Source organism: Lupinus angustifolius, chromosome LG08, assembly GCF_001865875.1.
Source record: "Lupinus angustifolius cultivar Tanjil chromosome LG08, LupAngTanjil_v1.0, whole genome shotgun sequence".
Lineage (NCBI taxonomy): Eukaryota > Viridiplantae > Streptophyta > Magnoliopsida > Fabales > Fabaceae > Lupinus > Lupinus angustifolius.
Window position 1 is genome coordinate 15,407,027 of NC_032016.1, and position 23,870 is coordinate 15,430,896.

The following is a 23,870-nucleotide window of genomic DNA, read 5'->3' on the forward strand; positions in this document are numbered from 1 at the left end:
GCATTAATCATTTTTTAATCTGAACCTAATACAACTTCAAATATAGTCTAGACTAGCCTTTAAACTTGAACTTAATTCTAAATTCAATTAAATACAATACATATATAAATAAAGTATTCTCAATATTATTTATATATATTGTTAATTATATATAAATGAAAAATTAAATATATTTTGATCAAAAAATATCATTATTTCATACACAATTAAATAAACAAACATAAAAATATGATGAATAAATAATCATGAGCCGGACCGAGCCATATCAGACTTATACCTTATTTAATTCATCAAATCTAATTTTTCAACTCACCATAGACCTAATAAAACTTTACCATCTAAACATGATGAGGTCAGGGTGAATGGGTAGGGTTAAGTGTTACATACCCTGCTTTATAGTTGGGTAAATATTTTTGTCTTCCTTTTCTTGTAAAATCAACCATGTATGTATTTTGGTCAACTTTAATTTAATTTAACTGAAAAGACAAAGAACTTGTCAGTAATTGGGGAAATGGAATTGACTCCAACCTTAGCTTTACAGCTTTACGCCTTTATATAAAAAATTTCTTAAAAAAGATGTAAGTAAATAAATGCATAAAAAAGACATTTCTCCTTCTTTTCCAAAATATCACTCATTGTTTAATTGTATTCAAATTAAGCATATGCATTTACAGTCATTTATTAAATTTCCAAGACGGACGTGAACCAATTTCTTAACCAAATTTTATACTTTGAATTTTGCAGTTAAAATATCAATTAATGAGAATTAATTTCCCATTATTTAATTACTTTATATTTTTTTAAATATTAAATTTCCCATTTTCAACTTTTATTTATTTACTCCACCTTTCCCTGCAAAACCCTAATTTTCATATATCAATCTGGAGAATTTATGAACCAGTGCTGTTATTTTTCTCTGTAATTGTAGAAATTATTTTTCAAAATAATTTGTACTTATTTTTTTGAAGCTCATTGTTTTCTCTGCAATGGTAAAGATTTAAGCTACAGTACTGCGTTTTTCTCGGAATTCAACCTCAATCATTGAAAATTCAAGTTCCTGCTTCTGGGTTTTCATCATTTTGCAAAAAAGTTTGTATTTTTGAACTTTTTCTATGTTGTTACAGCATCTTTTTCCTGAGCTAAAACGTCATTGACTGTTTCTCAGCATCTTAGTTCTGCTTTCAAAGTTCAATTTTTTAAGATTGGAATCTCCAGAATCTTCAATAAGTCGGGGTTAAGAGTTTTTTGTATTATTTTGAGGTTTTGGGGTATCTTGGTTTTCTCTGATTTGCATAAAAATGGAGGAAAGAGAGATTTTTGGTTCTGAGCATCTGGTTAAGGGTGATGAGGCCAGAGAGAGCTTCCACGTGGCATCGAGAACTGAAGACTTCATGCAGTTTCCCGGCACGGCGGCGGAGCTTCCGGCTGTGGCGGCAGAGATTCCGGCTGTGGCAGCGGAAATTCCTACTGTGGCGCCGGTGTCTTCCGTGGTGACACCAGTAACAGAAGGGAAGAAGAAGAGGGGCAGGCCTAGAAAGTATGGACCGGACGGCAAGGTGGCGGCAGTGGCAAGGGCTCTGTCGCCCATGCCGATTTCGGCGTCGATTCAGTTGACCGGACAGTTGCCAGCTTGGAAAAGGGGTATAGGGAAGCCTATGAAATCAGTCAAGAAGTTTTATGAAGTTGAATATGCAGGACAAGGTAGAGGAAAATATTGCTATTTAATCCTTAAATTTTTAGACTTCAATCTTATTTACTGCAGTTTATGTCTATGTTTTTGTTTTACTGTTATGTATGCAATAAACAACAGTAGATTTATTCAAATTCTGTATGTAAAATCAGGAATATATTTTGACCATGTAAAATTTGGATTAATTAATTATATTTTAATTGTTTTTGTGTATATTGTGGTTGATTTAATCTGGGTTTTCACCCTGCATGTTGTGTTTCCTGGTTTTGATTCATGCTTTTGAAGAGGGAGTTTATATATGGTGATATGAGTGGACCCTTTTCGGCTTTTAAGATTTGGAAATGAAATTTTGTGGTGGTGGAACTCTGGAAGGAGATATTATTGTGGTCCTAGTCAAGTGAGGTGGGTTTTCAGTTGCACATGATAGTGATACCTCTATTCATTCCTTTATGATAGGACAATGACATAATCTGAACAAGGAAACATAGCTAAAATAATTGAAGTAACCATGATATTCATTAGGTTCAGTCTAGTACTTTACTGGTGTGACCAGGCTTGAGCTGGTCTGAAGTGTAAAAAAGAAGAGCAGCGCAGTGCACGAGGCTTCCAGCTAGTAGTGTCTGGGGTAAATGTAGGCAACCTTATTCTCGCAAATGAAGAGACGGTTTCCAAGAATTGATCTGAAGTGTAAACTAATAATTATATTCAACAACTTGGTTTGGACCATATCATTTTGCAAAATTTGGATCATTATTGAATTTTGCATATTTGAAATATTGTTCGTGTTATAGGACATATGATAACAAAGTCTTGTAAGATGAATTCTTCCATGCAGGATGTTAATATTGGCTATATAGAATGGTTGTCTAATTTATTTATGATTCAAATGTTATTTATTTAAGTTCATGTTACTACAATATGAAGAGGTTGGATATGAATATTGATTTCATGGTATCTTTTAATGAGATTTCGCTGTGTGTGAAAATTTTAGAATGCAATCATGAAGCATAGCGTATCTAACTCCTTTTGTGCCTGAGTAGTGTGGTTCTAGTTCAATGGAACATCTGAAACCAGACTAGTAGGTATCTTGTGTGGCACTAACGCTATTTATCAATTTATGACAGAGGTTTAGAATGTCATAAAGCATAGAATAGCTGATTCTTTATAGAGTTATTTTAGTTAAACAAGGTGGGTTTATGGTTTAGAATGTCATATAATGGAGGGATCTGTGTACTCCAATGCAAACCATTTTTCACATATATCCAATTTAGGCCTGTGATCTTAGTCTCATCTAACTGTTATTATGATTTAGCTTTAGCAATAGTATACACTGTTGTCCGGAAACAACCTATTTGTTTGCAAGAGTAAGGTTGTGTACATCTACCCTCTACAGACTCCACTGGGTAGGAGTCTCATGCACTGAGCCGCATTTTTTAGTAGTTTACACCGTTTGATCACTTGATGAAAATAAGATCAACAACTGAGAGTTGGTGTAAGTGAAAAATGGTTTACATTGGTGTAACTATCTATTATTTAGATCAATAACTTATGATACAACATAATATTTTTCACCCAATCGTTGAATTGTAACTATCTCCAAATTTGAAATATCTGAACATGTACTAAAAATGTAACAAAATAGCTCTCATTTTAATTTTAAAAAAAAATATGTACTATGTTAATCTTGATGTATATCAGTGGAATACTAAACAATTTTGGAATAATGTGATATATTTATTTTATATATGGGTGAGGTGCAGTTAAGTTATGACTTAATGAATGACACTTCTGTTTCATGCTACAAAGCCACTTTCTTTGTTGTATTCTCTGAAAGAGAAAATATGTTGGTCATCTTAACTTGTTCTCCCAAATCTATTGTGTATGGTTAAATGTGGGTCTTACTAAATGAATTAATGGATTGTTTTTATATAATGAAATGAATATTGCACTTTTGTTGAGTTAGGTAGTAACTTCTTCTCTGGACTTACATTCTCTTATTCTGTCTATGTTTATTCATCTACATCACTTTGTATGTTATAGGAGATGGAATTGCATATTCTGTTGGTGCCAATTTCTCGACTTACGTGCTTACAGTAAATGCTGGCGAGGTATTTTCTGCAGTTTAATTGTTGTTATCCTCCAGTTGAAGTGTAAATGCTATATTCAGAGAAACTGCAAAGGCTATTCATTTTGCTTACTTATTAAATTCCATACATTTAAAAAAATTCAATATTATCATACCTCTTAACTACCTTTTAGCTCATATTCTATTTTCTTTTTTATATTGTGTGCACTACTCGATGTATTTATGCTTTAGTAACAGGATTGGTGTATAATGTATAATCAAATGCTAAACATATACATAATGTTTAGTTATGCATATGTGGTTTGGATACCTAAATAACTATAAGAAACAGTAGATAAATAATTTAACCTTATTCCTGTTTATTGCTGAGAATTTTGTCTCTAGGAAAATCAGGGTTATTGAATGGAAAAGGGGTTTAGTATTCGAAGATTTTATATCTATAGCTGGACTAGGGATCAACAATAGATATTAGTTAACAAAGATTAAACTAAATGTTCTTCAGACTCTCAGGGCTTTGAGCATGGGTAGTAACTTTCAGGATTGTTGGTTCCTGGTAAGTTGAGGAAAATACGGAATTATCTTTTAAGAATCACTTTAGTTATGCTCAGAGAGAGAATTTGAGATGTTATAGAAACTTAGTCTGGAGGAGTTGGAGAACAGAATAAATAAAGATAAGCTACTATTGTGAATTTCTTACATCGAAGTTACTGAAGCTAAATTGAAAGGTTACTTGTGCTAGCATGGAGGTGAAAGTATGCACATGTACACACAAATAGGTGTGTGCTTGCATGAAATTGGCTCCAATTCTTTATTACACAGATGAACTTGAAAACAATGAAACAGAGGCACACCATTTTGGTGTGGTTCCATGTGTCAGACTCACATATGTCACGAGTCACATGTCTCCTATTAATAAATATCTTTTTGGTTGGGAGTTGGGACACTGCAAGGACACAACTAATTTAATGTTTTTGAAAATAAAATAAAACTAAGTTACCATTTAAATTTTAAAAAGAGAGTAGAAAATGGTGATCCACCGAATTACCAATTTTCCAATACCTAAGCCTAAGTACTCAAATAACAGTACCACTTATCATAGCAAAACGACAACGTTTTTCACTGAGGCCACCCTCTCCCATCTACCCTTCTACCCTTCTACCCCCATCTATGACTCGTATCCGTAATGGCATCTGTGCTTGGTGATTTTAAAATGATATCTAATGGACTGTATTTAATTGTTTAATAGATGATGTATGCATAAAATATAAATATGGACATTAACAATTTAGTTTTGTTATAAAGATAAAATATTGCCAGCTGCGATATATAGTAGTGATATGTATTGTGCACAGTGTGGTTTTACTTATTAGTGAGAGTTTATTTATTATGTCTAATGCCATGGCATATTTCAGGATGTTACTATGAAGATTATGTCCTTCTCTCAACAGGGACACCGTGCTACATGCATTCTCTCTGCAAATGGCACAATTTCAAATGTTACACTTCGCCAACCGACTTCTTCTGGTGGTACTTTAACATATGAGGTCAGTTCAGTTCTCTGCCATTAGCACATAAAGAAAAGAGCATAGTGACCTCAGTCCTATGTTTCTCTATAAGAGGATGACCTGATTTATAATAAGTATAGGTAACGTTGAATCAACTGCCTATTATTTAACACCCATGTACCTGGTTTATATACCTCCCTTTACTCCCGTTGTTGTAGGAATTACGTAGTTTTAGATATCAAATGATTTCTTTTTGTTTTTGGTAAATCAAATGTCTTTTTACAAAATGTATCTTCTTTTATGTGCTGAGTGGCATTTATTGGGGGACAGTTACATACATGATATGAGTGAAAAATGAATGCATTGGCTGTGGATTTCAAAATTTTGCCAAAAATAAATGAAGAGGGTATTTGCTGGCTATCGAGTTATGTTAAATTTGATTTTTGCCAATTGGGTGAGGATAATAAGCTTCATTATGTGATTTTGCGAATAGGGTAGTGAAAAGTTGCCAAAAACCATTCCTTCTTTCTCAGGAATTCGTCAATCTGATATAACTTTTTTATTTTCTTATATTCATAATTTTTAGCTAGCCTACCTCACCTAGTGGGATAAAGGCTTAGTTGTTGTTGTATGTTCATAATTTCCAGCTGAATATTGATGTCAAGAACTACCCCTTAGCTTTCTCTTTATATAGTTTAGTAAAATGCCTTAGGACCTTGGTTTTCTTTCTAGACAACTCATGTCAACAACTTGCATGTGATTCTCCTTTGAGACACTAAATCTTCATCCTTTACTATTAATTCACTTAACCTCACACTGAATTGATTTACATCTAGATTCCTAATTCACTTAGTTATGGCCCTAAAAGAATGCTGTAAATGTGCTGACACCGATTTGGTGCTTTTACAGGGACAGTTTGAGATTGTTTCCTTGTCTGGTTCGTTTATGCCAACCGAGAATGGATTGACAAAGAGCAGGTCCGGTGGGATGAGTGTCTCTTTGGTTGGTCCAGATGGCCGACTAATGGGTGGTGGTCTTGCTGGTTTGCTCGTAGCCGCAGGCCCTGTGCAGGTAACTTTTGCTGTAAAAGATGACACTAGATACAATATTTAAGAACCTTGTGAATTTGCTTATCTAAGGTTTTCTAATCTTTCTTTAAAAACAGAACTAGAAACTAGTTTTGGTGCAAATAGTGGATGTTCAAATTACTCTTATTATAAAGCAATTGTTTTAAGTTGTAATGTTTCTATTTTCAATTGTAATTTTTATTAGTAATTGCAAAAATGTCACATTGTTTTCACTGTTTCCTGTACTAATCATGTAAAACAGAAAACATAGTGAAAATCACTTATTGCAATTAATTGTTAATAAAAACATAGAACAAAACAAAAGTGTTCTTTAAAATCAGACATGTACAAGGAATGTTTCACTTCACACTTCTCATACTCTATTCTGCATCAGGTTGTTGTGGCCAGTTTTCTTCCAAGTCAAGAGCTGGAGCAGAAATCTAAGAGGCCAAGGATGGAGCATATATCAAATACTGCCACTACACATGTTAGTCCAATTTCTGCTGAAGAAATCAAAAACAGTTTTGGTGGAGTTAAGCCTATTATGGTTACAACTGATTTTCAAGTTGACAACTACGGTTCTTATAACAATGGTCAAGGCTCTAGGAACTTATCTGCTGATGATGAAGCTCCTTTACAAGACAAGGATTCTAACCCCACCCAATTAGGTGCTGCTGGAGTTGCATGCTAATAAAGAAGACAAGTGTTACGTTGGTTCTGATTAAGAAATTATACCCTTTCTTGGTACTAGGTTTTTAGTTAGGAAAAATGTTTGTTAGGCAATGAACTAATCTTTTTCGGGGTGTTGATTCTCCCTCTTAACGAATGTAAGGAATTGAACCTTTGATGGTGTATATTCTCATCATGTCTAATATTGTTTTATCCATTATTAGAGCTGTCAAAACGTCCGACCGGCCGGCCCACCAAAGCCTGAAAATTTATAGGGCTGTGGTATCATTTAGGTATTTTTATTAAATCTGGGCTCTTTAGCCCGACTCAGTCAGGGTATTATAAATCCGGGCTCGGGCCGAGCTTATCCGGGCATGTTTGGGCTACCTGTTTTATCATTGATAAAGAACATACAAAAGATAATATTTTTATTAATATCAAATGTTTATATATTAAAGTGAAGTTACAAATTATATTGTATTAGAGAGTGAAAGTCCAATAGAAATGAGAGATTTAATAAAATAATTATGTTAAAAATCATATACATGAACTTAACATCATGTCTTAACTCAAACACGATGTATTAGATCTATAAGTTTGGTTGTATTTGACATAACAAATATGTTAATATCAAATGATACATATATTTTTGAATAGATTAAATATATTAAAAAAATTAAAAATAATAACTTTTAGTTTATGCGGGTCGGCCCGCCATAACCCGCTTAGGGCGGGTTTGGTCTACCATTTGATATGCATAAACTGTATCTAGGCTTTTTAGTCCGACCCGGTTTAACCCGAACCTAATGTGGGCTAGCCCAAACCTATCCGGGTAGCCCGTTTTGACACGTCTACCCATTAGAGTGGCAATTAGATGTAGGAAATATTATGCAACTTTCTTGTTTAAGTGATGAAGTGGATTAGTCTAGAAGAATAAAAAATTTATTGTTATTAAATAGAGTATACATATATATTGTCAATATAAAGACTTATATATCGTCAATATATTATTTATCGTTCATTTGTATTATTTTTATTAATAAGCCAATAATAATAATATATGACTGGTAAATAATACAGTAACAATATATAAAACTCATAAATTATTATTAGATACATTTTTCTCTATTAAATATATTATTGCAGTCACAGAAATAATAATTAAAAGAAACAAAGGTCCTTATAAAATAATAAGATAGCTCTTACTTTTGGTTACTTAAAATTATTTCTAGATTTTGATAGGTCCTACCGACTTCATACATACCCCACAAAGTACTGCGCAAATAAAATTTTCAACGGGTAAATAGTAAACCATGGGTTGAGAAATTCCTATGTAGCTTCTCATAACCTTATGCAATTAAACATGCTAATATGATCACATGAATGAATCTGAATAGAGAAAAGCAACTTTCAATTTTCTTTTTGGTAATATCTTGATATCCCCTCATCTTGAAGAATTATTTCTTCCATGTTCCTGATTATTCATCCTAACAAGTATCACTTCTAAGAATTGAATTCTTGACTTTTTGGTCACCTTAAAGATCTAGCATAATTTTATACCACTGTACCAACATCTTGTTAATAAACAACTTTTAATTAGCGACATTGTTAAAGTAGTGAGTTTTAATATTTATGCATTGTTAATTTATAATTTTATATACAATCAGTATATTATATACTATTATTTATAATATATCTTTTGAAAAATCAATAATAATAAAACATAAATAGATGAATGGTAGATTATGCAATAATAATGTATAATATTGATATACTTACCTTACGGTTATAATTTTTCTTGATAGATGACTGGTGGACTAGTTGAGGGGTCAAATTGGTAATTTTTCTTACAGTATCATATATACCCCCAACGTTGACTAGTTGACTTTTGATAGGACGTTGCCTAGTTGGCAATTTTGATATTTGAACAGAACGTTGACTAGTTGACTTTTGATATTTGAATGGCTGAGTAATCTCCACTCCAAAAGTTAAATTCTAAGAAAGTTCTGATAAGAAAATTCTGGCTGTGTAGTATTTGCCCTTGTAATAAACAATCCACTTGGATTCAGGATTTCTTACACTTCACATACCTACATTTCAACTAGCTCTTTACCTTTCTCTTTTCTTTTTCTTTTTAAATTTCTTTATAATTATTTAATTTTAAATTGTTTTTCCCACCAATCAAATAGAAATGACACATATTTTTAGAAATGTTAATTTTTTTAGTACCTTTCCAAAAAGAAGAAAAAATATGTCCATTTCGTTGGTAAATGGAGAGAATGTCATCGTTTGAATAATTGATCTATAATACACAATATTAAATTTAACTTTGGTTATAACTAGGGGTGAGTATGGTACGGGTTAAGTATGTCTATCACTCATCTCTAGATATAGATCGGGTCAATTTTTGAACCCGAACTCGTCTCTATTTAGGATGAGACGCGGGAGAGATATGTCCAAAATAAGATGGTTAAGATATGGACGAGTCCGGGTTAAAAAATGACAAACGTATAAATAAAGAGCACTAATTATTTTGAAACTTCTGTTTGAAGTTTTTTATTTTGTGAAAGTAAAAGTTTAGAATCTGCGCAGTTAGCTATCAAGGAAAAGGATTAGGATCTATTATGGATTGAATGGTGGCTTGAAAATAATGGAAAAAAGACGAAAAAGACGAGTTGAAGGCTATTAGGTATTGGCAATGAGAGGCAATAACATAAGTATAAGCAACTTCAAAAAGGAAAAACAAACAATGAAAAAGAAAATTAACTAATTCTTAAGCGTTGTAGTGTCTTTCACTTTCGTCGGAGCGGTTCTTCACTATACAGGAGAATTAAACAATGAAAAAAGGTAAGAAATGAAGATTATATGATAAGTGGTATGAATATGTTGTGTGAACATGTAGGTATTTGAGTTATGTAGGTTGAACATAATGAATATTGATATATATTTATTCAACTATTCTTGATATATAATTATAAGGGACGGGTCGGGTGACTCAGACTGTCAAACATAGACTTGAACTCGGCCTTTTTTGACGAGTCTCTTTTAATTAGGTCTGTCTTTTTTTATTTATTTAGACAGGTCAAACTCATATCTAAGTCATCGGGTTGAGATGGGTCGGGTCTTGCTCACCCCTAATTACAATATTGTTGTTTGGCTGAAAAAATGGATGAGAAATGGAGAAAAGGAAATAGGGAGGATCTCCCACCTTGTTGGCCGGGGCATCCAATATGATGAAAAGGAAAAAGAATGTTTTACAATAAAGAAATTCCCACAAAGTAATTTACAATAAAGAAGAAGAAAAATATGAAAGGAATCCCTACATAATACACATGGTGCTTCCAAGGATGCTCTTTATGTACTTCACCCTTTCTCCTTATCCATGTGATGATGTGAACATTATGAAGTGATCAAAAATAAAGTTCAACAATGAAAAAAAAATTATCTTCTTTTTTCTTAGGAGAACTCGCTAATATAGTTCAGTCCATTTTCTGTTGTAATTTACCAAAACACAATAGTTCACTTGTTGAAACATTTACCTCAAAAACACATAAGCAATATGTATTTCTAGTAAGAACCATAGAAATTATATAGGCATTTATAAATAGAGGGTAATATCTATTTTTACGATATTTTCTTGAATGATACAACACAGCAAAATTTAACAGTAGACTCATATTTCAAGCTTGTGGTTAATAACCCAAAGTTTTGGCCTAAAGTTCCTTATTATTGAAGTTCTATGATGATATCCTTAATGATTCTTGTTTCCATCCTCTGTTAACTTTCTCAATAAACTCTTCCACTCTTCTCTTCAGCTCATCATCATCTTCTTCTTCTTCCTCTTCTTCTTCTTCTTCTTCTTCTTCTTCTTCTTCTACTTCCTCCTTTTCCTCTTCTTCAATAATGTTCCAATCATCATTGCCTTTAGTTTCAATGTTGTTCACTGCTATGGCTTTTGGTTCTGTGTCTACTTCTGCTATTTCTGCTTCTGGTGATGATTCTGTGTCTTTGGGGTGCTTAAAGTTTGTTCCTTGTTTTTGAGTTGCATCCATGGGCAAAGGAATTTCACTTTCTTGATGAATACTGAGCCTTGGTTTCAAGTCTACTAGGATAATAACAATGATCAAATTGCAGAAACAGAAAATGAATGCTGAACTAGAAGCTGCATGAGTGATGAACTCTAATATAGAATCCAACATGGTTGTGAATGTGAACAATTATGGCACAAACACAATAGAAAGATACAGAGGAGTGAGAGAGGGAATGAGTAAGAAGTAAGAGCCTAATTTGGTGACTTTTAAGGCATATTTAAAGCCTTGTTGGGATAGATGCAAACGTGGAAAGAACCTTTTATGTACCAAAATTAAAGAAATGTTGATGAGGTATGGTGTAAAAGTTATTAGAATAAAACAATACTATATAACTTTAGTATAATAATTGATGTAATAATGTATGTGGGAAGTTGTTGTATATAATTTTTTTTTGGTATAATCAAAAGTATTTTATCACTATATGAGTAAAAAAATTAATTATTTTTAAATACATTGTTGTCTCTTCTAAAAAATAACACTATCAGGAATTAAACCTTAACATTTTAGTGTATAAGTGGATAAATGGGTGGTAGAAGTTTTCTATATGATATAACTTGTATTATAGTTGATGTGTTAATTGAGAAGTTTCATCCGATTGTATGTCGGGCTTTTTTATTTAATTAATTAATCAAAAGTCTTCTTTACTATGGAATATATCACATGGAACTTTCTTGGCCACTCACATTCTCACAACAAGCACAACCCTTATGTCATAACTTGGCATCACCAACCAAACTTTTTACGTGGTCTTCATATCCACTATAATTTCTACCCTTTTTTGTCACTCTTCTTACATAATCATGTTCAATTTGATTAAAAAAATAGATAGATTGATATTTTAATGTGCTTTGAAGATCTTGGAAGTTTAGACTATGATTCATTGAAAATGACCCAGGACCTAACCTTGCAATCAAACACTATTGCATGTTAGAATATTGTGTTGTTTTAATAGCTTGAAAATGTTACACCATTTATGTTCACAAGTCGCAACTTGTCTCTCATTGGTGTTCATTGTTCACCCACTGATATTTATTTCTTTTGAATGTGACTCAAACCATGGGAAGAAAATAAGTGAACATAATTAAAGTAGTGAAGAAAATAACAGAAGTCTATAACTTATTGAATATCGTAGATGGTTGGTACTTTTTAATACACAGAGACAAGAGAATGGAATCAATTGTCCCTAAGTTTTGTCACAAACTTTGACTCATTCAATCAGATTCTACATTTATTAAAAAAATTAATTAGTGGGAAGCAAAGTTTAAATTATATGTTATTTTTTATTATATATCAAAATCTAATTAGATGAGATAGAATTTGAGATACAATTCCGCCACAACTGATCTCAATTGATAGACAAGAACCCTTATTATTCCCTTTTCATTTGAGACTGTAATTTAAAATTGAAACATATTTGGCCCATATGAGTCATTGTCAAACATAAATAATGTTATTAGTTGTAACAAAAAATTCTGTACATAATACAATAGTAATTTGAATAGTCATATTCACAATTCTCCCCATATAATTGTTTACCATTCTCACTTCTTATCTTTCTCATTAGTAATATTATTCCACTTTAATTTAATTAACTTGGGTGGACTAAATTACTGTCCGTAACAAGAGAGGGACTGAAAAATAGTTCAGGTAAAAAAATAGTAAACCTTAACTTGAGTTTGATTATCCAATATAAAAGTTTGGTTATAACTTTAAGTACAGTAAAGATAAGAAGTGAAGATAGAATTTCAAGAATTATTAAAGGGTGAGGGAGGAATGGGCTTCTAACACGGGATTAGAAGGGAGGGTGTTGAGCAATAATTATCACATCGACCCATTTTTTTGGGACAATAATGTAATTCCGTTAAATTGAATAAGAAAGTGCTGCTATGAGGAAAAAATGAGTAGAAGGATTAGAAAGATAGCAAATAACACACTCTGTAGACTTTGGACCAAACTCCAAAGGGTAGAGAATAGTGGTGATGAGAAACAAAGTGTGCAAGACAACTTTGAGTGGAATGTTATAAAACACATCCTTGTGCAACAAAATACTTACGGTTATAAAAATACAAGTACTAAGAAAAATATCTGTGAACAATGGAGCAAATTAATGAGGAACAATTCAGAATAGACATTTGGACAAACCAGCTAACATATACGATGAAGTGATGAACAATTTAAGGTATTGAAGTTTGTTAAGGCTTTCTTTGGGAGTGAAGAAATTGGATGGATTGTTTTAGAAAGCTCACTTGTTAGGGAGTTGAATGAAGGACAGGATAAAGTAAGTTTTAAAGGGTTATTCAAACCTTCTAAAATAATTCATGTGACTATTTTTTATAGTTACCCAAATTTGTATTTTTTAGGGACAAAATGTAAAAATGCATAAATATTATTCATTAAATTATATAGTTATATATACTTGAATTCCTCATTTGTTAATTATGTTTTTAAAAGGATAACAAAAATAATTAAAATATTATCATTAGTTTACCCTCATGTAGTAAATTTTATACTCCTAAATAAAGGAGATGATTATCTTCTTTTCTCCTACCTTCCTAATCTATTGATTTCTTTCTTTCCCTTTCTCTCCTAATTCCTAAACATAACCTAAAAGAAAAATAAAGTTATTGCAAATTTGTGCTCTTTATCGTGATAATTATAACAAACTGTAAAATTGTTCCTTGCTCCAATATTGATGATTGAAACACATCATTTGAGTATGGGTTCAAAAGTGATATATAATGTGAAACATTTTTTGTGATAGAAGATGTGTCTCATGAGTATCTATGATGTTGTTCTTAAATTCCATATCATTTTAAGAATATTCTTTAATTGTTTATTGAAATGCATATTCTTGAATGAAGAATATGTTATCTTTTAACAACATATATTCACAAGGTTTGTGCCGACTCTTCCTTGTATGGGGCAATTGAGATTTTTCCAAAAACCATCAAGGAGCTGTATTGACTTCAGTTCAATTTTCTTTTCGAATTTGTGTCGTCTTGCGTAGCCAGAAAATGATTTAAAAAGGAAATCACTGAGAAGTAACTCCAAAGGAAAATAATTAAACTCATTTTTTTAAAAAAAATCACTCTAAAACATGTTAATCATAAATGAGTGATGCAATTTTTTATTTACTTAAAAAAATATTTGATAAAATTAATATTACTTTATAATAAGTATAATAAATTATAAAATAACGTATCAAATCCATACTTTATAATCACCTAGCATGACTTTCATTTTCATTAACGTAAGAGTAAAATGTTTCGTCGGATTGCTTTCACACTTACTAACTCCCGTGTTCATAGTTTTCTCAAATATAAATAATAAACCATTTTTTTAGACTTTTGTTTGAGAGTGTAGTTTTGGAGGGGAGCGGAATGAGGTAGCTTTAAAAAGTTTTTCCCTTATTTGAAAGTTGGATGAAGGAGGGGAAAAAGTTTTGGAGGATTTCTCATTGTTAATTATATTTTTAAAGGAAAAATAAAAAAGTATTATTACATTATCAATAATTTACATTCATTCATCTAAATTTTATACTCTCAAACAATAAAGAGGATTTTCTTCCTTTCCGATTCACTTCATTTTTTCTTCCCTTCCCCTTTTAACTCTTTGATCCCTCTCAAAACCTTTGAATGGTTCCAATAAAGTATTTTGGTACAAGACATTGGTAACTATTATATAAATTATGCACAATAACAGAGTCGGTCAAATTTTCTGGTACTGAGTTAGTCAACAAATTTTTATACATTTTAATTTTCATGCATTTTAAAAAATAGATGGTGTGTAATATATTTCGATCCATTTATTTTAAGAATAAGTTTTTTAAATTTATTTTCCATTACAATCATCAGAGTGAGAGTGAGTGGATTTGTCCCTAATTATATTCACAATTTTTGCAGGATAAAAAACATATTCTTTTGTGAAGAAAACATTTCCGACGTCTATGAAATGATTGAATAGCTGCAATGATGAAAAAATGTGATGTCGACTGAGCTTTGAAAGTGAAACTTCATCTTCGTTATAATATTTATTGAGGGGAGGGAAAGAGAATTTAATTGATGATTGGAGAAAAAATAAAAAGTAGAGACATCACAATTATATTTAAAGTAGTACTTCATTATATCAAGAGATAAATTATCTTATTGAGCTACTAAATTATTATATGTGTTTTATTTAATCATTTTTTATAAAAATATTTTTAAAAATTATAAAAATATAGTACACATTTTCGTTAATTAAAAAATGATCAGTATCTATATAAACCCATATACTCATGAATCCATACATCTCAATCAGAAAAGAATCAATAGAAAAAGAATGAGTAATTTTTATCAGTTTTTCGTTTTATTGCTTGTACCTTTGTCTGGTTTAATAATATCACTTATTTTAATATATTTTATGGGGCCATTACTAAATAGATAATTTAATAAACCAATAATTTATTTTTGTGTATAGTAACATAATTAACATACATGTTAACTAATTGATTACGAAAAATAGGATTTGATTTTGCCGTTTTTTTTATGTATAATAAAAAATGGGTGAAATCAAATACACCACACCCATTTTTTCTATTTTTTTTGTTGCAGTAAAGAGGATTCAAACCATTTAATGGACATACATGTTCTACATGTCATAATTTTAATCATTTAATGATATACTTTAAAATATATTATATTATATTTAAGGTGTCATTTTTAATTATAACTTGATTTTAAATGATTGAATTAAGATCTATTAATTACTTATCCTATAAATTGATGCTAAAATACCTAGTTATCATTTACTATACAAACTGACTAAAATTTAAATAATTTTCTCTCTTCATATAAGTTACAATAGATCTACTTTTATACTACACATTATTTCTTTTCTCTCCTCCATTTAATAATCACTCTACTTTCATATTTGGAGATAATTTATTTATATTATAAACTATCATTTAGTATCATATCATATTCTCATAACTTGAGCATGTAGCATTTAATGGAATTTATAGTCTTTTATATTGTCAACAAAATATATATTCATATTTAGAGATAATTTATCTTATCCAACTACTAAAATTAACATATGTCTTATTTAACTATTTTCTATAAAAGTATTTAAAAAACTAAAAAAAAAATAGGATATGTGTCATATTTTAGTAGCTGTATGAGATAATTTATCTCTTTATATGAGAAAATAATTTATTATTAATTGAAAACCAACTTTTATAAAGTGATTTTTGGTGAGTTTCCGAAAATAATAATAACTTTCAATAATTATTTACTAATTTTATAATTTAAAACTTATTACATTGCACAACATTAAAAACATACTAATAATTATAAATTAATAATTATCAGAAACAATATAACAATTTTAATTAATTAATTATAAAATTATTTGGAAAAGTGTTTATAATAAAATTATTACTAAGTTATGTTTAAGCAGACAAGTATTCTACTTATATCACTTGCATAAAGTCAAATAATTGAATAATCCGAGATATTTGTTAATGAGAAAAATTACATACCACTTTAAACCATTTCCTAACTTCTCCTTTGAATAGCTTTTAAAACGTCTAAGCATAAAATATTTTGGAAGGATGAATAGCACAAACCTTAGAAATCATGACAGAGCAAGAATTAAGGTTCCAAAACGGTTGGCTCTGTATGTTTCTGACTACTTTCCAAAAAAATTAATGTTCTGAAATCCGAGTTGGAAGTCAAACCGATAGAGGTCTCATATTAGGTTCAATCAGTTTAAACGGTTAAACCGTCCAGTCTGACTGGATGATTCATACATAATTAATAATTTTTATTTATAAATATATAGTTATATATAAATGTAAAACTTTATATAATTAATAATTATTTATAATTATATTGAAGTAATAACATCTTCATTTTTTTGGATGGTAGCAAAACAAAATATTAGAGCAGTATTCTATTTTTCTTATTTTTAAGTAAACCGTCTAGTTAACTTTTCAGGTTATTCGGCTTAATCGGGTTTAACATGGTCGGATGAGAATTTCCCGTTTCAAAACGGTCCAACTTTTATTCAGTCAAGACTGCAATACAAAGCCATTTTCACGTCTAGTTAGTGGTCAGACTGTCCGATCCGATTCTTACAACACGAAAAAGAAAAAAACCTTCTATTCAAAAAACATGTAAGTGCTTGTTTAGAAACAACAGGCTAATGATCAAATCTAGGTGCCACCTATTCAACATGATACAACATTATAACTTGATTGTCATTTATAGAAATGTATGAAAGAGATAGAAAATAAAATATTTTATGGTATAATGAAATAAATTATATCCTATAACTTTTAAAATCATATATGTGTCAGATTTAATCATTTTCTATAAAAATATTTCTAAAATTAAACAAAAAAATACATATATTATAATTTTATTGTGAGATGACATAAATTATCTCCTAATATGATAATATACTTTATTATTTCAGAGATAATATTTATGAAGTGTTAGTATAAAGATCTATGCATAATGAGACAATCACTATATTAAATTAATGATAATTAAAAATAAATAGTGAATAATAAATTAATAATATATAAAACTTTTATATCATTAGTATATATATAATTGTAATTTATTAAAGAGATGAAGGTTTGGTCGATCTTATAAAATATGTAATGATAAATTTTTAAACAAGACAAAAACTATGGAGGGGCAGCCCCTAGAAAGAGAGCAAAAGCATATTCTTCTCTATGTGCTTCGTGGCGATCAAGCAAGACTCTCATGATACCCCCAACCCACAAAACAATCTCATCCGTCCATATCACCCTTTCCTCTTTGACAACCAACGGTCCACATTCACCAACCTGAACGTGTTCCACACGCACCAACCCCATTATATATTCAAAAACCCTTCACTTTCACTTGTAAGAAAAATCAAATCACACTGCGAGCGAGAAAACTGTGAAAACACACTCTCATTTTCTAAGCATCACAAACAATGGCAACGATTAAGATCATCAAAGCTCGTCAGATCTTCGATAGTCGTGGAAATCCAACCGTCGAAGTGAGTTTCGATCATTTCTTTCTCTCCTTTTTCGGTTTCTGTGAAAAATATTTCGTACTTTTTTATTTTTGGAAATGGTTTATGCTAAGCAATGTTTTATGAATGTCGATTCTTATTGTTAGGTTGACGTTACTCTTAGCGATGGAACTTTTGCTAGGGCTGCTGTTCCTAGCGGTGCTTCAACAGGTAAATGATCTATGTTTATTTGAGAGAAACTAGTAACTGCATTTGATTGTGTGGTTTTTATATGGTATAAAATGTTTGCTGAATCTATATTATGCATTATTTGATGAATTTAGTAGTCGTATTGTGTTATTGTTTTACTTTACTGCTTGAAGCGTCATCATGTTGGAAATGGAAAATTTAGGAAATGTTGAATTTGAAGTGTTATTTGGTTGTCTGTAATTAATGTGGATATGTTTTGTTTTTTTACTTTCTTTTTGCAAATTGCATGTTATATACATATTTGTATTTAATATTTATACTGATTTGATGCATTTGTATTGTGGTCATTTTTTATGTGTTATTATGCTTGAAACATAATCATCTTAGGTAAAATAGGTTTTGATAAAAAGACTAAATCAAGTGTTGCATGTTCTATATATGTGGTTTTTTGCTAATTCATTTTTGTTTCTATAAAGGTGTCTATGAAGCTCTTGAGTTGAGGGATGGAGGCTCTGATTACCTTGGGAAAGGTGTTAGCAAGGTACTTCGTTTTTTTTATACATTCTCGTAGATTTCAATTTAAACTATCACTTGATGTCTGCTGGTCTGGTTTATTTTGGAATTGAAGTTCTACATACTATGTAAAATGGTATACGCCATCATCCACTATTATTTTGACATGTGTGCTTTCATTTTAATAATAAGATAGGGAAATAACCATAAATACTAATTTCTCTGAATATCATATGATGCTTGTGTAAGACTCGTTTGCAATGAATTCAACTCTTTATTTTGTCCCCCGCCACATAAGTTTTTTACTTATTACCTATTTCTTTCCCATTTTGGTTTTGCTTTTTTAAAATGATGTGGAGATGATATCAGTTTCAAACTTGCTTTGGTGTAGGCTGTTCAGAATGTAAATACAATTATAGCACCTGCTCTGCTTGGCAAGGTATTGTTCAGCTATAGAATTGGCTATTGCGCATTCTTTTAACTCATTAGTAGTGGACAATTAATCATGAGTTAATGATATTTTGTTATTCGCTTTATGTTGACAGGACCCAACCAAGCAGACTGAAATTGACAATTTTATGGTACAACAGCTTGATGGAACTGTTAATGAGTGGGGATGGTGCAAGCAGAAGGTATAAGCATATAATTCCATTTGTTTCTTGAGTTCTATTGTTGATTTTTTGTAACTGCAAAGTCCATTCATTTTTATGTTATTGGGTTTTCACAATCTTTCCATTTTCAGCTTGGAGCAAATGCTATTTTAGCAGTGTCACTTGCTGTCTGTAAAGCTGGTGCTTTAGTGAAGAAAATTCCTCTGTACAAGGTATGTGAGTTTTCAGGAACATTTTAGCACAGAAGAAATTTATAGCAGTGTGACTTGCAGTTCTCGCATATTGTCCCGTGCTCAGATGTTTTTCCTTTTGTATGATTTTAACATTTCAGCACATTGCCAATCTTGCTGGGAACAAGACTTTGGTACTGCCTGTACCAGCATTCAATGTTATCAATGGTGGCTCACATGCAGGAAATAAGCTGGCAATGCAGGTAGTTTTGATTTAGTATCCCAAATGAGTAGGGATAATTTTTATTCAAATACTTACTGTGCCCTCTCATCTATAGGAATTTATGATTCTCCCTGTTGGTGCTTCTTCTTTCAAAGAAGCAATGAAGATGGGTGTAGAAGTATACCATAACCTGAAGGTTACTGCCCTTTCCCCAACCTTACTTTCCTTTGTATTTCTTGTTATTTTATTTTTAAACAAAATAAATTAAAGAAAAAACATGTGAGTTTGTTTTTTAAATTAAGATGTTGATGTGTTTGTCTCGCAGTCTGTGATTAAAAAGAAATATGGACAAGATGCTACAAATGTGGGTGACGAAGGTGGCTTTGCTCCTAATATCCAGGTCCTTTGGTTTTAATGATCTAAGTAAATTTTGAATATGATTTGATTGCTTGCACTTGGCTCGAGTCATCTATATTCTTGCTTATCTGGATCTTTTGTTGTTTAATATTCAAATATGATTAAAATATTATCATTTCTGCTGGTAGTTTGAGACTATTTTATCTCACTGAAAATTTGTTTTTGTATGTTTTCTAATCTTATTTATAGGAAAACAAAGAGGGCCTTGAGCTTCTGAAGACTGCAATTGCAAAAGCTGGTTATACTGGAAAGGTTGACTCTTCGTTTGTTGAATCTGACTTTATAATCTTAACAAATTGCTGATTGATTTCTATTATTACAGGTTGTAATTGGAATGGATGTTGCTGCTTCTGAATTTTATGATAACAAGGACAAAACCTATGACTTGAATTTTAAGGAAGAGGTAGACAAATTACAAGTCTTTTTCTTAACTGTTGACACTTTCATTCCTTTTTTGGGTTACTTCTTTGTCAGATGCTTTAACTAGATAAATAACTACCTGATTGTAGAATAATGATGGATCAGAGAAAATCTCAGGAGACAGCTTGAAGAATGTATACAAATCATTTGTGACAGATTATCCAATTGTGTCCATTGAGGATCCATTTGATCAGGATGACTGGGAGCACTATTCAAAGTTAACAGCTGAAATTGGACAGCAAGTGCAGATTGTTGGTGATGATCTCCTTGTCACCAACCCAAAGGTACACTTCGTTAACTTCAAATTTGTGGGTTATGGTCTGCAAACAAATGTTCTTCTTTAACATTAATATATCCATCGTTGGCTCTATAGCGTGTGGAGAAAGCAATTAAGGAGAAGTCTTGCAATGCCCTTTTGTTGAAGGTAAACTAACTTTTGCGTTATTTATTTCTGTTGAGGATTATATATTGTCTTCTTATTTATATCTTATTGTTGATCTGTAACTTCTCTCTGAACTCCGATTAGTTGAATTTAATTTGTTTTTTTTAATATTTCTTAGGTGAATCAAATTGGTAGTGTAACTGAAAGTATTGAAGCTGTTAAAATGTCAAAGCAAGCTGGCTGGGGTGTCATGGCTAGTCACCGGAGGTATTGGATGTTCATTTTCCACGCGCTGTTCCTTTTTGTTTTGTTCTCAGATATTCCCCTGCACTTTGTATGTGAATACTCATATGTTTCAACATTTTTATTGTAGTGGTGAAACTGAGGATACCTTCATAGCTGATCTCTCAGTTGGGTTGGCAACAGTAAGTTGTCAGATACTTTTTTGCTAAATTTTCTTTTTCTTCGTCACTATAGTGTCGGACTTCCCTGACTAAAAGTAGGTAGATTGATGCAAACCACATTTTGACCTTCTGCTGAAGCTGATGTAATCTCGTCATATTCTGTCATTGTTTATCAGGGGCAAATCAAGACTGGAGCTCCATGCAGATCAGAAAGGCTTGCCAAGTACAACCAGGTAACACCGTTCATGAAATCTTTCATCAAATTCTTGTTATTTGATGATCATAATGTGGTCACTGAAATTGACGAGCCCCGGTTATAAATGTTGTTACTACTTTATTCATCTGATGATTCTTGGCCGTCCACTTACCCAAATGTTTTGTGCAGCTTCTTAGGATTGAGGAGGAACTTGGTGCTGCGGCAGTCTATGCTGGATCCAAATTCAGAGCTCCAGTGGAGCCCTACTGAGGTTTGAGTGAAGGTGCACTAAGCAACATTAAAATAAGGTTCTGTCAGCGTTGACAGCATGGGCATGTATTTTCCTTTCTTTTTTGGCAAACAAAGCTTGTTCTCTAGATGATAACACAGTTCCCCTTTAAGTGTGGAGTTTTAAGAGGAGTGAGTAGGGAAGTAAACTCTAGTTAATTGCTGATGTGTCTATGGTTTTTAGCGGGGTGGGTGATCATCCAATATTGAATATTAGTATTTCCTGATCCTGGAAGAATCATCATGTCTACAATGATTTTTCTTCTCATCTTTGAATGGTAGAATGTTTCATTTTCGTTGGAATTGTATTCTCTGGTCATGCCACAAGTGTGATACATGACTCTTGTTACATTTTGCAATGCATTTGGCGTCTTTTCTGTCACCAAGCGTATCTAATCATTATTTCCTTTTGGGTGTGTGAATGTTACTTTCATCCAAGTGTTGTTACTCCTGAAATACAACATTAACCTTATATCACACTACTACCTCCTTGGTATGTTTATGCCCTTTGTGTTTTTTAATTGGTATCGATAAAAAAATGGAACAATACATCTTATCCATTGTCTTGATTTGTTTCTATTTGTCTTGATTTGTTTCTATTGTGAAAATAATGTGGAAGCATAAAATGAATATTGTGAATCTTCATTGATTGCTTGATTAAAGGATTACAAGTCATGTGTTTATATACACAATACAAAGATAACTTGTAATACAAGTAACAACTTAACAAACTCTTAACAAATTAATATATTAATCACGTGCAAAATGTGTCATGGTAGCTTTGATCTCCAATAGCTCCCACAAGTTGGAGGGTAAATGTTAATGACTTTAGCTTAATAATTTGATTTGATAACAGTGTGATGGATCGGAATCTCGATCCTCATGTGATTGGATTTTCTCAACCGCTTGATTATTTTCTTGATCAGAAATCTTGACCATATTCCCATGGTTTTACATTGTTGGAGGATTCTTTGAGTATGCAAAAGAACCCAAGAAAATGCAGCTCTTGTTATTTGGACAAGATTGATATTGTGATAATTAGAGTGTGTACACGATTGTTGATCTTGTTATCAATCAAACAAAGTTCTGGACATGGAAAGTAAAGAGCAAAATAGGCACTATTCTTTGCAATTAACTCTTCACTCCAAGAAAGTAATGTTCTTGATATTACATATGACTTATTAAATCCAAGAAATATCACTCTGTCACCCAAGTGATCAAAGCTTCACCCACTTTTTACTTCTTGTGTCTAACTTCAACACTTCACATTTGGTAACATGAAGTTGGAATAGAATTTTTCATATTGGGCTCTTTGATAATATCTGTCCTCCATAACCCGCACTTCTAAATAATGTTCACTTTATACCTTCAATACAATAGCCCGTAAGGCCTAGTAACTTTTTTAGTTGCCTAACTCTTCCAAGAAACTTCAACTTCTATCCCAAATTCCATCTCTGCCTTTGAGTTTGTTGCATTCAGTTTCTTCACAGCCATCTGAAAATCATCACTGGTTCTTCCCTGGTAGACGCTCCTAAAACCACCTTCACCAAGTTTATTATCCTCACTAAATCCATTGGTAGTTGCATGCAACTCCTTGTATGAGAATATTCTTCATGAATTGTTAACTGCACCAAATGATGTTAACACTTCTTTGACCTTTTTTTTTTGCCACAACAACTCAGAAGATCCCATAATAAGCTCTTTGTTATAGGATGGTTTCTGTTTGTTGGATAAAGATATTTTGGAGCATGAATCTTTGAAAAACAATGCAGAGGGTTCATCTTGAAGGCTTTTCTATTTTGCTCGTCCTCCCCTGGTTTATCCATCTGTTTCCAAAATGATCAAGACTTGTTGCATGAATAAATCTGAACTTAGTGGATGGACACGTATGTTGATGAGAAGCTTTTGTTAAGGATCTAAAATCTATAGAGCAAC

The 23,870-nt window shown here is 31.6% G+C and overlaps 3 protein-coding genes across 5 annotated transcripts; 2 read left to right on the plus strand and 1 right to left on the minus strand.

The window, feature by feature from the left end:
- On the plus strand, positions 845-7,226 carry LOC109353272 (AT-hook motif nuclear-localized protein 6-like). Its single transcript, XM_019595477.1, has 5 exons — positions 845-1,701; positions 3,731-3,798; positions 5,189-5,320; positions 6,191-6,352; positions 6,743-7,226. The coding sequence occupies exons 1-5, from the start codon at positions 1,299-1,301 to the stop codon at positions 7,037-7,039; spliced, it is 1,062 nt and encodes a 353-aa protein (XP_019451022.1). The 5' UTR covers positions 845-1,298; the 3' UTR covers positions 7,040-7,226.
- LOC109353625 (glutamic acid-rich protein-like) lies at positions 10,493-11,385 on the minus strand. 3 transcript variants are annotated; one of them, XM_019595958.1, is made up of 2 exons: positions 10,920-11,385; positions 10,493-10,865 (listed from the first exon to the last, which is right to left on the minus strand). In XM_019595958.1, the coding sequence occupies exons 1-2, from the start codon at positions 11,214-11,216 to the stop codon at positions 10,755-10,757; spliced, it is 408 nt and encodes a 135-aa protein (XP_019451503.1). In that variant the 5' UTR covers positions 11,217-11,385; the 3' UTR covers positions 10,493-10,754. The 3 variants fall into 3 exon arrangements, with proteins under 3 accessions (XP_019451503.1, XP_019451504.1, XP_019451502.1); XM_019595959.1 differs by having other exon boundaries at positions 10,493-10,862; positions 10,920-11,383; XM_019595957.1 differs by having other exon boundaries at positions 10,493-11,381.
- On the plus strand, positions 17,994-22,412 carry LOC109354891 (enolase). Its single transcript, XM_019597691.1, has 17 exons — positions 17,994-18,146; positions 18,269-18,332; positions 18,788-18,852; positions 19,216-19,263; positions 19,370-19,456; positions 19,567-19,647; positions 19,767-19,868; positions 19,944-20,024; positions 20,154-20,228; positions 20,435-20,497; positions 20,568-20,648; positions 20,755-20,949; positions 21,039-21,089; positions 21,226-21,314; positions 21,421-21,472; positions 21,628-21,684; positions 21,837-22,412. Exons 1-17 carry the CDS (start codon positions 18,081-18,083, stop codon positions 21,915-21,917), a joined length of 1,338 nt encoding a protein of 445 aa, XP_019453236.1. The 5' UTR covers positions 17,994-18,080; the 3' UTR covers positions 21,918-22,412.

What these genes read in the sequence shown, in the direction of transcription:
- LOC109353272 (XM_019595477.1), top strand. Translation starts at nt 1,299, where the DNA reads ATGGAGGAAAGAGAGATTTTTGGTTCTGAGCATCTGGTTAAGGGTGAT. An exon ending in AGTTGAATATGCAGGACAAG is followed by an intron (nt 1,702 to 3,730) that starts GTAGAGGAAAAT and finishes TGTATGTTATAG; the next exon opens with GAGATGGAATTGCATATTCT. An exon ending in GTGGTACTTTAACATATGAG is followed by an intron (nt 5,321 to 6,190) that starts GTCAGTTCAGTT and finishes GTGCTTTTACAG; the next exon opens with GGACAGTTTGAGATTGTTTC.
- LOC109353625 (XM_019595957.1), bottom strand. Translation starts at nt 11,216, where the DNA reads ATGTTGGATTCTATATTAGAGTTCATCACTCATGCAGCTTCTAGTTCA.
- LOC109354891 (XM_019597691.1), top strand. Translation starts at nt 18,081, where the DNA reads ATGGCAACGATTAAGATCATCAAAGCTCGTCAGATCTTCGATAGTCGT. An exon ending in GTCATGGCTAGTCACCGGAG is followed by an intron (nt 21,315 to 21,420) that starts GTATTGGATGTT and finishes TTTTTATTGTAG; the next exon opens with TGGTGAAACTGAGGATACCT. An exon ending in GGCTTGCCAAGTACAACCAG is followed by an intron (nt 21,685 to 21,836) that starts GTAACACCGTTC and finishes TGTTTTGTGCAG; the next exon opens with CTTCTTAGGATTGAGGAGGA.